The sequence below is a fragment of the Capricornis sumatraensis genome, chromosome 15 (assembly GCF_032405125.1).
Source record: "Capricornis sumatraensis isolate serow.1 chromosome 15, serow.2, whole genome shotgun sequence".
In the NCBI taxonomy this organism is placed as follows: domain Eukaryota; kingdom Metazoa; phylum Chordata; class Mammalia; order Artiodactyla; family Bovidae; genus Capricornis; species Capricornis sumatraensis.
The window spans coordinates 50,245,772-50,261,147 of record NC_091083.1 but is presented as its reverse complement, the minus strand read 5'-3'; the positions used below and the strand labels follow the sequence as shown (position 1 = coordinate 50,261,147).

At 40.9% G+C, this 15,376-nt stretch overlaps 1 protein-coding gene across 1 annotated transcript in view; it reads left to right on the top strand.

Annotated features, from left to right (window-relative positions):
• The window catches only part of SLC23A2 (solute carrier family 23 member 2), an 85,996-nt gene extending 79,781 nt beyond the window's left edge, over positions 1-6,215 (top strand). The window contains exons 14-15 of the mRNA XM_068987154.1: positions 2,488-2,583; positions 4,394-6,215. Of these exons, the coding sequence (XP_068843255.1) occupies positions 2,488-2,583; positions 4,394-4,626 (329 nt within the window). The 3' untranslated portion in view covers positions 4,627-6,215. The remainder of the gene's footprint in view (positions 1-2,487; positions 2,584-4,393) is intronic.
• Positions 6,216-15,376: the final 9,161 nt, after the last annotated feature.

The window sequence follows — 15,376 nt, the reverse complement described above, 5'->3', positions numbered from 1 at the left end:
TACAACTATTTTGAGTTCAAGATCAACCTTCTTAAAAAAATTTTTACTGGAATATAGTTGCTTTACAATATTGCATACATTTCTATTGTACAACAAAGTGAATCATTATACAAGTACACATACCCCCCTGTTTTGTGGATTTCCTTCCCATTTAGGTCACCACAGACCACTGAGTAGAATTCTTTGTGCCATACAGAAGGCGCTCATTAGTTACCTGTTTTATATATAGTAGTGTGTGTATGTTTAATTCCTTTTTAAAAAAGTTCTTTGTGATGTGGACTATTTTTAAAGTCTTTATTGAGCTCGGTGACAACATTACTTCTGTTTTATGACATTTTGGCCACAAAGCATGTCGGATCTTAGCTCCTTGACCAGGGTTCAAACCTGCAACCCCTGCATTGGAAGACAAAGTCTTAACCACTGGACCACCAGGGAAGTCCCTAATTCCTTTTTATGTTAATACCCAAATGTCATAAAGAATGAGCGAAAGAAGAACATCTTAAGAAACAACTTTTGCTGCTGACATTTTATGCAGAATTGGGGATCATTTTATATATGTGTGTGTGTATTTTTTTTTTTTTAGCTGATGTTCACATAACATAAAATTAATCATGTTAAAGTGAACAGTTCAGTGGTATTTTAGTACATTTACAATGTTGTATAATCTAATCATCACCTCTCTCTGGCTTCCCAGACATTCTCATCAGCCCAAAATAAAATTTCATACCCATTAAATAATTAACCCCCATCATTTCCCTTCCTCTCAGCACCTGGCAACCACCAGTCTGCTTTCTATTTCTATGAATTTACCTATTCTGGATGTTTCATAAATGGAATCCTACATTATGTGACTTTTTATGTCTGGCTTCTTTCACTTGTCAGAATGTTTTCAAGATTTATCCATATATAAGTATTTCATTTATTTTTATGGCTAGATAATATTCCATTGTATGTGGATACCATAATCTGTTTATCCATTTTTCTGCTGATGCACATTTGAGTTGTTTCTACTTTTTGACTAGTGTAAATAGTACTGTTATGGACATTGATGTGCAAGTACAGGCAGTTCTCTCTCATGGTAGTTATGTTCTATAAAATCCCCATGAATATAGAGCTAGCAAATCCTGAACCATTGCTCTTGGGAGAACACAGTCAGTAGCACTAGATCTCATGCCTGAATGACATTCATCTCCCATATTTTCTCTATTAGGCATATCATGGCCATCTTGCAGTGGGGCTTTTTTAAATAGCGAGATCACCAATGAAGAAGCACAAAAATGCCCCCCAAAAATGTGTTATTATACAGACTGCTAAAAGAATATTGTTTACAGTCTGAGAGCTGAAACCAGAAGGCAGAGCATTACCTTGTTTAACCTCAGCTGGGAACACGTGTGTCGGGTGACTCAAAATTTTCACTGCTTTGTACATGTCCATGAATGACTAAAAGCACCACAAGTATTCATTTTGGGTTTACAAATAAATTTTAGTGTGTAGGCAATTCACAAATAACAGAATCTGCCTGGTAATGAGGACTATTTGAGTACCTGTTTTTAATTATTTGGGGTATATGCCTCAGAATAGAATTGTTGGGCCGTTCTGTTTAACTTTTTGAGGAATACCTGTTTTCCATAGCAGGTGAGCTATGAAACATTGCTCACAACATTCCCATCAGGTATGTTGAACACAATGATTTCTCTTTCTCCACATTCTCACCACACATGTTATTTTTCTGTTGGAGATCATTATATTTTTAAATATAAAAAGTGTGTGAATTTCTATTTTAATGTATCTCATTCATATAATGACATCTTTGCAAGTAAATTTGCTCTAAATTAAAAGCAGCTAAGCACTAATTAGTAACCCAGAATTCTGAAGCCCTTCATTTGATTGCTGATCTCATGAATATTTTTGTCATCTTGTTATTCACTTTGTAAGTTTTTCAACCTTACAGTAGCCATCTTTTATATTGATATATTTTTTTTAATCTGCAAGCAGCACTCCCCCACACCCCTGAAGGCGTCATAGTTTATTACAGAGTGAACTCCACTCTGTTAGATTTGGGGTGGGGACTGTGCTGGGTCTTGGTTGTGGTGCACAGGCTCTTTCATTGAGCAGACAGGCTTAGTTGCTTTGAAGCATGTGGGGTCTTGGTTCCTAACCACGGACCGAACCCTCGTCCCCTGCATTGGAATTCTTAACCACTGGACCACCAAGGAAGTCCCCTCTGTTAGATTTACTTTCTGTGAATCATTGTTAGAAATTTTCCTTATGGAGATAACTTGATTATTGTTGAAGATAGTTTAAATAATTTATTTACTATTATTGTCATAGCAGTTTAAGGCATTACTGGCAAAAATTTATACATGCACAATAGAAATTTACACTTCATGCACTGCATTGACTAACAATTAGGATCCACCCCAGTGTTCCTTTCTAAGTCAAGGACAAGTCTATTCTGTCTGTGACCTGTTGCTATGTTGTTTTTAGGGATAACAGGAATCGATCAAGTGTTGAATGTTCTTCTCACAACTGCTATGTTTGTAGGAGGCTGTGTGGCTTTTATTTTGGATAACACCATCCCAGGTATGTGGCATATATCAAACATGCTTATTACATATGTGACCTACTTTTTTGCCAAATTAAATATGGGAAGCAGGAAGCATGAATCAGTTCAAAGCCATCACTGATTAAACTTTTCTAAAGTGGTTAAGATGATACCTTGAGCCACCTTTCATGAATCACTTTAGTTTTTTTCCTTCTTGCTGAATTATTTCTAAGAGAAAACAGGTGAATTCTTTGTATATGGTGATATGGCAGCAGGATGCCTTAAGCATGCTCCAGCTACCTGCCCTCCTGCTCAGCCTTGCCTGGAGCCCTGCAGTTTGGCTTTCATTGACCTGTTCACATACTTCTGAGCCAGCTGCTACCAGCGGACAGCACTCCTCCTCCTTCTATGCCAAGTGCTGGGTGACAGACTTAAGATGCAATGCAGGGCCTGTCTTGTGGCTTCCTAGAGAAGGCTACTTTATATTGTAAAATGCCGCCATGGACAGACTGGTGGATTCATCCTGTCAAAGAAGGGTGATGTTAATTTTTGAGCTTAAAGGTTCTGTTGAGATTTTGCCCTTGATCTACCTCCAAAAGCCTCAATCAAGAAGAGGTCACTGGGGAAATGAGAGATGAACACATCAGGCAGAAGGAATCACACACATGAGTAGGTGGAAGGTGTTAGATTTGTGGGAGGTCAGTAATATCCTCTTTCTTTCTTAAGTCAGCACTTAATAGAGAGAGTGACAAAGGAGTCAGGCAGATGGAAATGGTCAGTTTCATTACTGAAATGCCCATGGGAGGGCATAGCTTATACGTGTGAAAATAATGAGAAGTTCTTAAGCCCTGCACCATAGGATAGACCTCATCACCCAGGCTCAGGCAGAGAAATATACTGTTAGGGCTCCCATGGAGCTAAAAGCAGGTACCAGTGCTATCTGCACTGTAAAGACTTTTGAAAAGGAATCCAGGAGTGCTGAACCATGAAAATCCAGGTCTTTCTTGCTGACTCATCTGTCAGGGTGCAGAATTGTTAGCAGTGTTACACCAGTGGAAGTTCATCCTCATAGGACCACAAGTGGGGACATTTGTGACAAATGCACCCCACCCCCTAGTAAAATGGAGCAAAGCAATACAAAAAGTGGTATGTCTAGATAAAGAAAGCTGAGTGCCAAAGAATTGATGCTTTTGAACTGTGGTGTTGAAGACTCTTGAGAGTCCCTTGGACATCAAGGAGATCCAACCAGTCCATCCTAAAGGAAATCAGTCCTGAATGTTCATTGGATGGACTGATACTGAAGCTGAAACTCCAATACTTGGGCCACCTGATGTGAAGAACTGACTCATTTGAAAAGACCCTGATCCTGGGAAAGATTGAAGGTGGGAGAAGGGGATGACAGGATAAGATGGTTGGATGACATCACTGACTCAATGGACATGAGTTTGAGTCATCTCCAGGAGTTGGTGATGGACAGGAGGCCTGGCATGCTGCAGTCCATGGGGTTTCAAAGAGTTGGACACGACTGAGCAACTGAACTGAACTGATGTCTAGATGAGGGGGTGGTGGGTGTGCAGTGACCGAGTAGTGAAGTCATTGTGAGATGTACTAAGGATTCTGAACCTATTTTGCAAGATCAAATCTGTGTTTTAGAAATATTTGTTTTGAGTGGTTAGTGATTCTTAGATTTCTGCCTTGAGCATCAACTACTTCCTCAAGTGCTCTTTTCTGTCATCCTATTCCATTCAATCTACGGGACAACAGAAGCAGAGAATGTCAGTTCTTGGTAGAACTGTTCAACTAAACATTCCATTGTTCTGTTTTTGTTTTGCTGTGTGTGTTCCACAGGTACTCCAGAGGAAAGAGGAATCAGAAAATGGAAGAAGGGCGTGGGCAAAGGGAGCAAGTCTCTCGATGGCATGGAATCCTATGATTTGCCATTTGGCATGAACATTATTAAAAAATACAGATGTTTCAGCTACTTACCCATCAGCCCAACCTTTGCAGGCTACACATGGAAAGGCCTCGGGAAGAGCGCTAGTAGCCGGAGTTCAGATGAAGACTCGCAGGCCACAGTATAGCCGTAGCTCATCCTGTGGCCTGGCCACAGTGAGGCATGAACCTGTAGTTCCTTGCTGAGTAACAGGAAGTAACATATATGTTTGTAGATCTGCATTTACATTCTCCACCCCAGAGCTAAGACAGATTACAGGTAGCTTTTTCTTGTGGGTGTGATCATGTCTAATACGATGTCTCACCTATCTTTTTATTTAAGCCCTTGAGAACGTCTGTTGATGGTCATGGTCACTGAATTTGAAGTTCCTGCTCTCCTGTGAGAGTGGATGCTTGAAGTCTGCAGTGACTTCTTGTTTTCAGTCCCGTTCTAACACCCTGTGCTAGCTTACTTACAGGCCACCTCCAGGGTTCAGGGGCTTTCTGTCCTTGAAAGCACCAGGACCTGTACCTACAGAGACCTCCTCTGGTCAGGGGGTACCAATATCCTTACATTGTCACAACTGACTGGTCAAGTGTGATTTTATGATGCCTGATGCTGTGTGTAGGTGGCTGCTGGCCAGTTGAAAACAATGAGATGCTTTACACTGTGCCCAAATCTGTGCATGGGTAAAGTCTGTACAGATAGAATGGAAATTGGGGGATTGGACAGGAAGGGTACCTTGAAATCAGTATCTGATTCTCAATTACACTTTCTTGGTGCCACCCTGGCCCAAGCTAGGCCAACCCATCTCTTATTGGTCTCCTTTTTACTAGTAGCTGAGACACTCTATTTGGTATTTATCACTCCTGGCTGGTGTGACGGGTATAGAGTGCCACACAAAGGCACCAAGCAGATGTTTATGAGGATCTTGGCTCTGCTGACATGTGGATGTCAGTTATTGTTGTGTGTATTTGTAATTACAAGATTTTATTCCTATTTAATGTAACTGATTATGGATTTTTTAAATCAGTGTTTTTCCACGTGACCCTCTTACCTAAAATCCCTATTACTTGTCCCTTATTTCCTATCCCCCATTAAGAAAGGAACCAGCATTTGTGACAGCTGTGGACACCAACAGGGACGTTTGTTGTCATGGCTCTAGAAGGCCAGTAACCATTATTGTGGTTGTGTTTTGTATTGCTTGATACCATGAAAGTGTAAATACATAATGCTTAATCTGTTCATCAAACTGACTGCTGGACCAGAGCCCAGAAACCATGAGTTAAGTTATACATTGATTTGTTTTCTGAAGAAGGGAAGCCAGGGCAGGTGACAAAACAGCTGCCGTACTGAATGGTTCCGCATCCTGGTAAATTAATCACTGCAGTTAAGTTGCCATACACATCTGGCAGTTAAGGCTTAAGGAGACTTTCTGTGGGTTGTCATGTTGAATGTCTGCTGGATTTTTATTTTCCAGAGGGGAAGACGAGATCCCCTGACCAAATGCTTCCTTTCTTGTTGAAGGGATAAGAAAAGCAGCTAGCAGTCCCGCTCTGTTAAATTCTTATTAATAACATTATTTCTGACAAAAATGACTTATTGAATTTGGTTTGAAATTTTCAATCAAAGGAAAAGCCTGAGTGACCTTGTTTCATGAGATAGTGGTTCTTAAGTGTTTATTTACCTGATTGTTTACAGGCAGTGGGCACATGGCTCTTAGCAGCCTTAAATCCACATGGTGAATTTCTGGCCCCCACAACTGGCCTCCTTGACTCCTGTAAAGTTTGGGGCTTTAAGGCCTATTCTGGCAAGAACACTCCAGAGCTACTGCATTGTTTTGCCAAAACCTTATTGCAAATTAAGTAAAGAAAGACTCTAAATTTAAATTTGTATGGGTTTTTTTTTTGGGGGGGGAGCATATTTAGAAGCACACTGGTTAATGATTTTCATCCTGTTGACTTGGTAAGCCCTGATGACTGACAGCCCTAGTTGTCACCTTAATTGCCTAGTTTATTCTTTATATTTTGCTTAGCATCTCCAATTTCTCTCCTCTGAACAGTGGGGAAGACTGTTAAACATCCCAGAGATTTGCAGTATTCTTGGTCTCTAGATGAGCAGAATGACCAAATACCCAAATGAAAGCCTCTGAACCATTGGTAATTCAGGAACAAGTTCCCTTCAGCTTAACTTGACCCAGGCATCTTCTCTCCCAATGGGTAACACTCAGGATGTGTGCAAGTCTTCAAAATGTGCAAAGAAGCCCTGTGCCCATACCTCCTGTTGGAAAAAGAGGGTTTTCCCCCTTCTCGTTCCATTGGGACCAACTTAGATTCTCTGTCCATGGGGGGGGAAGGCACAGGAGGTTAGGAAATGTCCTCTTGCTTGCAGATACACTGAAGAATGAGTCTGTAGTTGAAAAAAAACTATATTCATCTGTTTCTTGGTTTGAGCACATACCTGAAAAGGAGGTTTTGGGGGATACTGTGCCTGTGCACCTGCTATGTGCATTACTGGGGCCACATACACCCCGTGCTTTGGCCAGTTAAATGTTGTAGGATGTTTTGAATGTGGATGTCCTTGGACAGAGCATTCATTCTCCAATTCCCACTTGAATACCTACCCCCCCATTTTCACATTTATATTGATGATCATGATGTGAAAAGTAGAAACTTACAAATAGGACAAAAGACACTACAGTATCACTGGTGGGGGGGCAAGGGAGAACCCACACTGGTTTTGATAAAATATCTAACATGGATCATAGAAAAACGGGAAATGGCTCCAGTCTTCGTAGGCAATTGTCATTCTTATTCTCACTAGCGAATTTCACATAGATTTACTGATACAGAATCTTTCTTAAGAGGGCTTCAGTGTTAGATTGTAGTAAGTTTCTTGTGACTGATCAAGGCAAGGGTCCTGATGGTTTCCCGTTTTCATGGTAACAAATTCATACACAGGATTTGCATCATACTGTAGAATACTGACTTTCATGATGATAACCTGGTTTATGCATGAATATTGCAGTATTTCCATATAGTAAAATAATATTTCTACCCAGGATAATAGTCACAGTTTTCCAGGGAGGGAATGATAATTTTCATGACAATGTCATGTGATGATAGAATTTCTCCATTGATGAATCTCTAGTATGTGTTTATACTTTATTTACCCACGCATATATTTTATGACCATGAGCTAAGTTGTTATTTCTTTAATTCATGTCCCTGCTAAAATATTAGTACTAGCAACTTAGACTTGAAGTTGACAACTATAATCTTCCATAATAATCAATGCCACAAGAATGGTCAGGCCAGATAGGAGATGAATAAGGAACTGTGGCAGAAGCCTCATCCCAGAACCTGTCTGGTGCACAGAAAGGCAGCATCCTGCATACTCACCCCCACAGCTTGGGGTGGACACACAGCTGCAGGCAGCATGCCTGGCATGGCTATTGCTGCCTCCTGGTTTGCTCACCTGGCTGTGCCCCCTGAATGCCCTGGCAGCCTGAGCTCTCACAGGGCCCACTTCTCCAGGGAGCCACCCCTTGGTCTTAGGGAAACACCTGGGGCCTCACATGTTCCTTGTGTTGTGCTCTGTCCCCTTACAGTTTTGACCCAGAGAATAGGACCTCCTCTGCCCTCCATTCCTCCTGCAGTCACAAGTGGAGTAGTACAAGATGGTTGCCCATTTTTGCCAGCATTCAGCCTCTGCCCTTGGACCCTTGAAGCATGTTAACGCTGAAGATCCCTTTTCAGCTGCCTCTCACACATTCCTGTCCTTTTAGGCTATTCTTGACCTCCTTGTCCTCACCCTACACTGGTGACATCCAGCCTCCTTAGAATTGCTCTGTGTGTTTCCTGGCACTTAGGACACCCTCCCCAGTGGTGCCATCTTACTGACAGTCAAGTTAAACCCCTTTTTGTTCATTCATAGCAACCTTTGTCATGTTAGCCAATTTCTGACTGTTCTTAAAACAGTAGGGATGCCTATATTTTCCTTAAGTTTTTGTGACTGACTTTGGCTATATACCTTTCTGGGATTTTGTTTGGTTTTTATTTTTATTTTGCATATTGAGGGTATTTGGGGTGGGGTTGTTTTTTATGTCTAATTCTTTTATGGCGTTTTTAAAAAGAATTTTCATATTGTTTTTCTAACATACCTTCATTAAACGTTTAAGTATTTTAATATGTAATATTTGGACCAGATGTTGTGAATAATAGTAGAGATAAAGCTATTTTATTCTGTATTTTTAAAACTGTTGCGTACAAATAAAAGCTCTCCTGGACTCGATTCTGCTGTTCATGTACTTTGCCTGGTCTTTAAGAAACTTGTCGTTAATTAAAAGTCATCACCTGGGGAGGGAAATCAACTAATAAAAATTTCAGTTCAACAGGTTCCGAGACGTTAAAAACTCAAAGAAGGATAGCAGTTGCTGAAGTATCATTGGCCCCCATGGCTAGAGAACCTTTGTCTCCTTGGGAGAATGCCTAACAGGAAAAGGAGACCTTGGTTGGAGGATGCACTCATGCTGGGCTTTGGGGTGAAATTATGAGTTTCTTAGTAAGTTAGTGGCATCTGGAGGCTGGAGACCTTTTAGGTATTGGTGAGCAGAAAGACTGTCATGTCTACACAGTGAAATCTGAGGTTCCCAGAGCAATCTTGGCCCCTTTAGGGTTGAGGCTGGTACAGGAATTGCTGAGGTGTGGGTGCCAGAAAAAGCTCAAAGCCAAGCTTGAGAGCTGCTCATTCAGTCAGAGGCATGGTTCCCAGCGGAATATGAAGACAAATCCAAAGGTGCTTTTCGGGAGTATTTAGAGCAGACTTAGAGCTCCTCCACCCCCATCTTTTCTCCAACTGCCTTCAGTCTTTCCTAGCATCAGGGTCTTTTTCAATGAGGCAAAAGGAGAAGAGGGTGGCAGAGGAAGAGATGGTTGTATGGCATCACTGATTCAATGGACATAAACTTGGGCAAATGCCAGGAGATGGTGAAAGACAGGGAGGCCTGGTGTTCTGTAGTCCATGGGGTCTGAAAGAGTCAGACACAGTGACTGAACAACAATAAATCCACATCTTTATCCCTCGTTTGTGTCTGGCCGTTTGAGCCATAGTGAACACCATAGCTACTTCCATAGGAATTCAACCTGCTGCTTCCAGTGTCCGATATCCTGACCTATGAGTCACTGCTAAGCATCCAGTTACAAGATGAACTGTTGCACCTTGCACCACTGTATACGTGAGGAAAATACATGTGAGGTATTTCATACCCATGTTCTCACGCCCAGTTGGGACAACAGCACATTTCACTATTAAAGCCCCACCCCCTACCCCATGGACCTCTCACCTGGTACACCCCCATTCCTCCCCCAAGAGAGGCCCACTCCCTGGATTTGGGGTTTACCCTTTTCTTGCTTTTCTTCACAATTTTGCTTATATATACATTTCTATGCCACTTACTGTTTAGTTTTGCATGTTTTCGGACATTTAAAAGGTGTATGTGCTATCACATTTTACTATTGTGAGATTATTTCATGTTGATACATAAGCTTCCAGAGAGAATGAGCAAAAATGAAGCCCTGTAGAGCTAGGATCATCCCATGAATGCCAAATTTTCTATCAGCCCTGTTAGTGGAGTTAACATTTTTCAGTTCAGTTCAGTCACTCAGTCATGTCCTACTCTGCAACCCCATGGAAAGCAGCCTGCCAGGCTTCCCTGTCCATCTCCAGCTCCCGGAGCTTGCTCAAACTCATGTCCATCAAGTCAGTGATGCCATCCAACCGTCTCATCCTCTGTCATCCCCTTCTCCTCCTGCCTTCAATCTTTTCCAGCATCAGGGTCTTTTCCAATGAGTCAGTTCTTTGCATCAGGTGTAAAAAGTATTGGAGTTTGAGCTTCAACATCAGTCCTTCCAAAGAGTATTCAGGACTGATTTCCTTTGGGATTAACTGATTTTATTTCCTTGCAGTCCAAGGGAATCTCAAAGAGTTTTCACTAACACCATAGTTCAAAATCATTAATTCTTCGGCACTCAGCTTTCTTTACAGTTCAACTCTCACATCCATACATGATTACTGGAAAAGCCATAGCTTTGACTAGATGGAACTTTGTCAGCAAAGTAATGTCTCTGCTTTTTAATATGCTGTCTAAGTTGGTCATAGCTTTCCTTCCAGGGAGCAAGCGTCTTTTAATTTCATGGCTGCAGTCACCATCTGCAGTGATTTTGGAGCTCCAAAATATAAAGTCCTAACTGTTTTCCATTGTTTCCCCATCTGTTTGCCATGAAGTGATGGGACTGGATGCTATAATGTTAGTTTTTTAAATGTTGAGTTTTAACCCAACTTTTTCACCCTCCTCTTTCACTTCCATCAAGAGGCTCTTTAGTTCTCTTTCTGCCATAAGGGTGGTGTCATCTGTGTATCTGAGGTTATTGATATTTCTCCTGGCAATCTTGGTTCCAGCTTGTGCTTCATCCAGCCTGGCATTTCGCATGATGTACTCTGTATATAAGTTAAATAAGCAGGGTGACAATATACAGCCTTGACCTACTCCTTTCCCAATTTGGAACCAGTCTGTAGTTCCATGTCTAACAGATTGTAACTGTTGCTTCTTGACCTACATACAGATTTCTCAGGGCAGGAAAAGTGGTCTGATATTCCCATCTCTAAGAATTTTCCACAATTTGTTGTGATCCACACAGTCAAAGGCTTTGGCGTAGTCAGTAAAGCAGAAGTATGTTTTTCTGGAACTCTTGCTTTTTTGATGATCCAATGGATGTTGGCAATGTGATCTCCTTGCGTTTTTAAGGACTGGAAGATAAAAAAACATTGAACTTGGAATTTTCTGTCTAGCCCCTCAAAAGCCCCCATTTAAATACTTTGGGTGAAGTACTTAAATACAAGGGAAAACAAATCTAGGAAATACTGTAGAAGATAAGGAAAGGTAAGCAGTAAGGATCTGGGTAAACTTGGTGTCTTGGTTCGTTATGATTATGAGAAAACCATAGAGGGAGTGGCTCAGAAACAAAAACATTTCTTACAGTTTTGGAGGCTAGAAATTATGGCATGGCAGATTCAGTATCTGGTGAGGTATCTTCTGCTTCCTGGTTCAGAAATAGCCATCTTCTTACTGTGTCTTTACATGGTGGAAAGGGCGAAAGATCGAGCTCTTATGAGGGCACAGCTTCCATTCATGGGGGTTTCAGCCTCATGACCTAGGATCAGTTCAGTCGCTCAGTCGTGTCCGACTCTTGTGACCCCGTGGACTGCAGCACGCCAGGCTCCCTGTCCATCACCAACTCCCAGAGCTTACTCAAACTCATGTCCATAGAGTTGGTAATGCCATCCAACCATCATTCTCTGTCATCCCCTCTCCTCCTGACCTAACTACCCCCCAAAAGCCCTACCTCTTGGTACCAACACACTGGAGATTAGGTTTCAATATATGAATTTGGGTGGATGCAGTATAGCACTTGGTTGTTAAAATGTAGTGAAGGCCAAAAAAAAAAAAAAAAAAACTGTAGCAAAGGCCAAAGGAAAGGAAAAAATGCCAATAATATTCTCAAATTATAATTTCAGGCCATATCAACTTGGTGATGGAAGGAGAGAGACTTACATATGAGAGAAACAAGCCCAGTGTACCAATAACAATAAATGGACTAAACTTGTCAATTAAAAAGTAGATTGTTAGACCAGGTAGCAGAATAAAATCCTGATCATATACGGTTTGCAACACTGAGTTCATCAGTGTGGCTGTGATTGTTGAAGGCTGCAACAACTTATGTCCAGAAGTTGATAAAGCTATTTGATGGTCATTTTTATATGTGTTGAATCCAGTACTAAAGTATCTGGCCTGTAGTTTGCATGTCTTTAATTCAAGAAATTTATTTTTTGGTATAACCTATAATGGATTGGGAAAAACAAAAAAACTATCCTTCATCACAGATGTGTCTAGAAGTACTATTTACAGACTGGTTTACATAAGAGTGTACAAAATTGAAAGTAAAAGCATGGGTGAAAGAATCTCATGGGGCAAATACTAACCATCTATTATATTATGTGCAGACAAAATAAATCCTAAGACAAAAGTTGCTAAGGATAGGGAGGTTCTGGGAGGTCTTCGGTGGTCCAGTGTTAGAACTAGAGCTTTCACTGCCATGGGCCTGGGTTCAGTCCCTGGTTGGAGAAATAAGATCCCACAAGCTGTGTGGTGCCACCGAAAAAAAGGAAAGTTCAGTTGACAGAGCAGTATTTTAAACATATTCACCTGATCAGATAACCTCAAAATGTACGCAGTATAAATGGATGTAACTAGAGGAAGAAATTGATAAGTCCACCAGCCAGTGGGAGAGTCCAGTACTTCTGTTTTGATATGTCAGGCAGACAAAAACTAAGCAAGGTTAAGTGATCAAAGAGCATGTTTAGAATCAGAGAGTACACAATCAGAGAGTAGCCATTCCTCACAAGCACTCAGAGATGTTTCTAAAAGCAGTTTATGTTCTAGGCCCTAAAGCAAGCCTCAATTTTTTTTTTTTTCAAAAATAAATATAGGAAACATGTTCCCTAACTATATACACAATTAGAAGTTAGTAATAAAATAAGAGTTTCTATGTATTTGGATGTATAAAATACTGCTTGATAACTTGTGGGTAGAAAAGAAACCAATAATGGAAAGGTTCTCTAGTGAAGCTTATTTCCTGCATTCTTCTGGAATCCTGATGTTGTACTCACACTGCATCTCCTTTGTCTCTCTCAAGTTTCATAGTTTCATTCATACTATACTATCCTTTCCCATTTTCTCTAAGTTCTGGGACCATGTCCTGTAACAATGATCTAAGTCACTGACAGGATTTTCTGGAATACTCAACGTACCTCTTACTCATGTGCAATTTGGGACATTTTTGTTTTTAGTAATTTTCAAACATACACAAAAGTAGAGAGAATTGCATAATAGCCCCTGATGTGCCCATCATCTGGCGTAACGGTATTAACTGCTAGCCACTCTAATTTTATGTCCATCCCTCAATTTCCTGTTCCCCATTGTTTTGATCAAGTCCTAGGTGTTTTACTTCATCTATAAGCAACTCAGTAGTTAACCTCTAAAAGATATTTTTTAAAAAACCAAACAATTATCTTAAAAATTAAGTGTTTAATAGGATACATTTTTAGTGTTCCAGTTTCCAGTTTTTTCATAAATATTAGAAACAGGAGCCACATCGTGTCCTGGCTGCCACACATCATGTCCTGAATGTCCACACATTGCCTCTGGTGTGGATTGATACACCTTCTGACTCTCACTTTTTTTCTCTTTCTTTTTATTAAAAAAAAAATGTTTATTTATTTTTTGTTGCACTGGGTCTTTGGTTGCATTTATACTGCATAAGTTTTGGTTGCATGGGCTTTCTCTAGTTGCAGCAAGTGGGGGCTACTCCTTGTTGCTGTGCATGGGCTTCTCATTGTGCTGGCTTTTCTTGTTTCAGAGCCTCCCAGGAGTGGAGGCTTCAGTAGCTGCAGCACGTGGACTCTAGAGAATGCGCTCAGTAATTATGACACTGGCTTTGTTGTTCCAAAGCATATGGAATCTTCCTCGGCTGCAGATTGAACCCATGTCCCCTGCTTTGGTAGATGGATTCTTAACCACTGTATCATCAGAGAAGTCCCTCCTTGAAGTTTACTTGTTGAGCAATTTATTTGTCCTGTAGTTTCCTATAGGAGGTGCTGAGTGCATCCCCCTCAAGCATATTCCTTTGCCCAGATGGTTCTTTGTGGCCAAAGATGGAGAAGCTCTATACACTCAGCAAAAACAAGACCAGGAGCTGACAGTGGCTCAGATTATGAACTCCTTATCACCAAATTCAGACTTAAATTGAGGAAAGTGGGGAAAACCACTAGACCATTCAGATATGATCTAAATCAAATCCCTTATGACTATACACTGGAAGTGAGAAGTAGATTTAAGGGACTAGAGCTGATAGATAGAGTGCCTGATGAACTAGGGACGGAGGTTCGTGACATTGTATAGGAGACAGGGATCAAGACCATCCCCATGGAAAAGAAATGCAAAAAAACAAAATGGCTGTCTGAGGAAGCCTTACAAATAGCTGTGAAAAGAAGAGAAGCGAAAAGCAGAGGAGAAAAGGAAATATATAAGCATCTGAATGCAGAGTTCCAAAGAATAGCAAGGAGAGATAAGAAAGCCTTCCTCAGCCAACAATGCAAAGAAATAGAGTAAAACAACAGAATGGGAAAGACTAGAGATGTCTAAAAGAAAGTTAGAGATACCAAGGGAACATTTCATGCAAAGATGGGCTTGATAAAGGACAGAAATGGTATGGACCAAACAGAAGCAGAAGATATTAAGAAGAGGTGGCAAGAATACACAGACGAACTGTACAAAAAAGATCTTCACAACCAAGATAATCACGATGGTGTGATCACTCACCTAGAGCCAGACATCCTGGAATGTGAAGTCAAGTGGACCTTAGAAAGCATCACTATGAGCAAAGCTAGTGGAGGTGATGGAATTCCAGTTGAGCTATTTCAAATCCTAAAAGATGATGCTGTGAAAGTGCTGCACTCAATATGCCAGCAAATTTGGAAAACTCAGCAGGGGCCACAGGACTGGAAAAGGTCAGTTTTCATTCCAATGCCAAAGAAAGGCAATGTCAAAGAATGCTCAAACTGCTGCACAATTGCACTCTTCTCACACGCTAGTAAAGTAATGCTCAAAATTCTCCAAGCCAGGCTTCAGCAATACATGAACTGTGAACTTCCAGATGTTCAAGCTGGTTTTAGAAAAGGCAGAGGAACCAGAGATCAAATTGCCAACATCTGCTGGATCATGGAAAAAGCAAGAGAGTTCCAGAAAAACATCTATTTCTGCTTTCTTGACTATGCCAAAG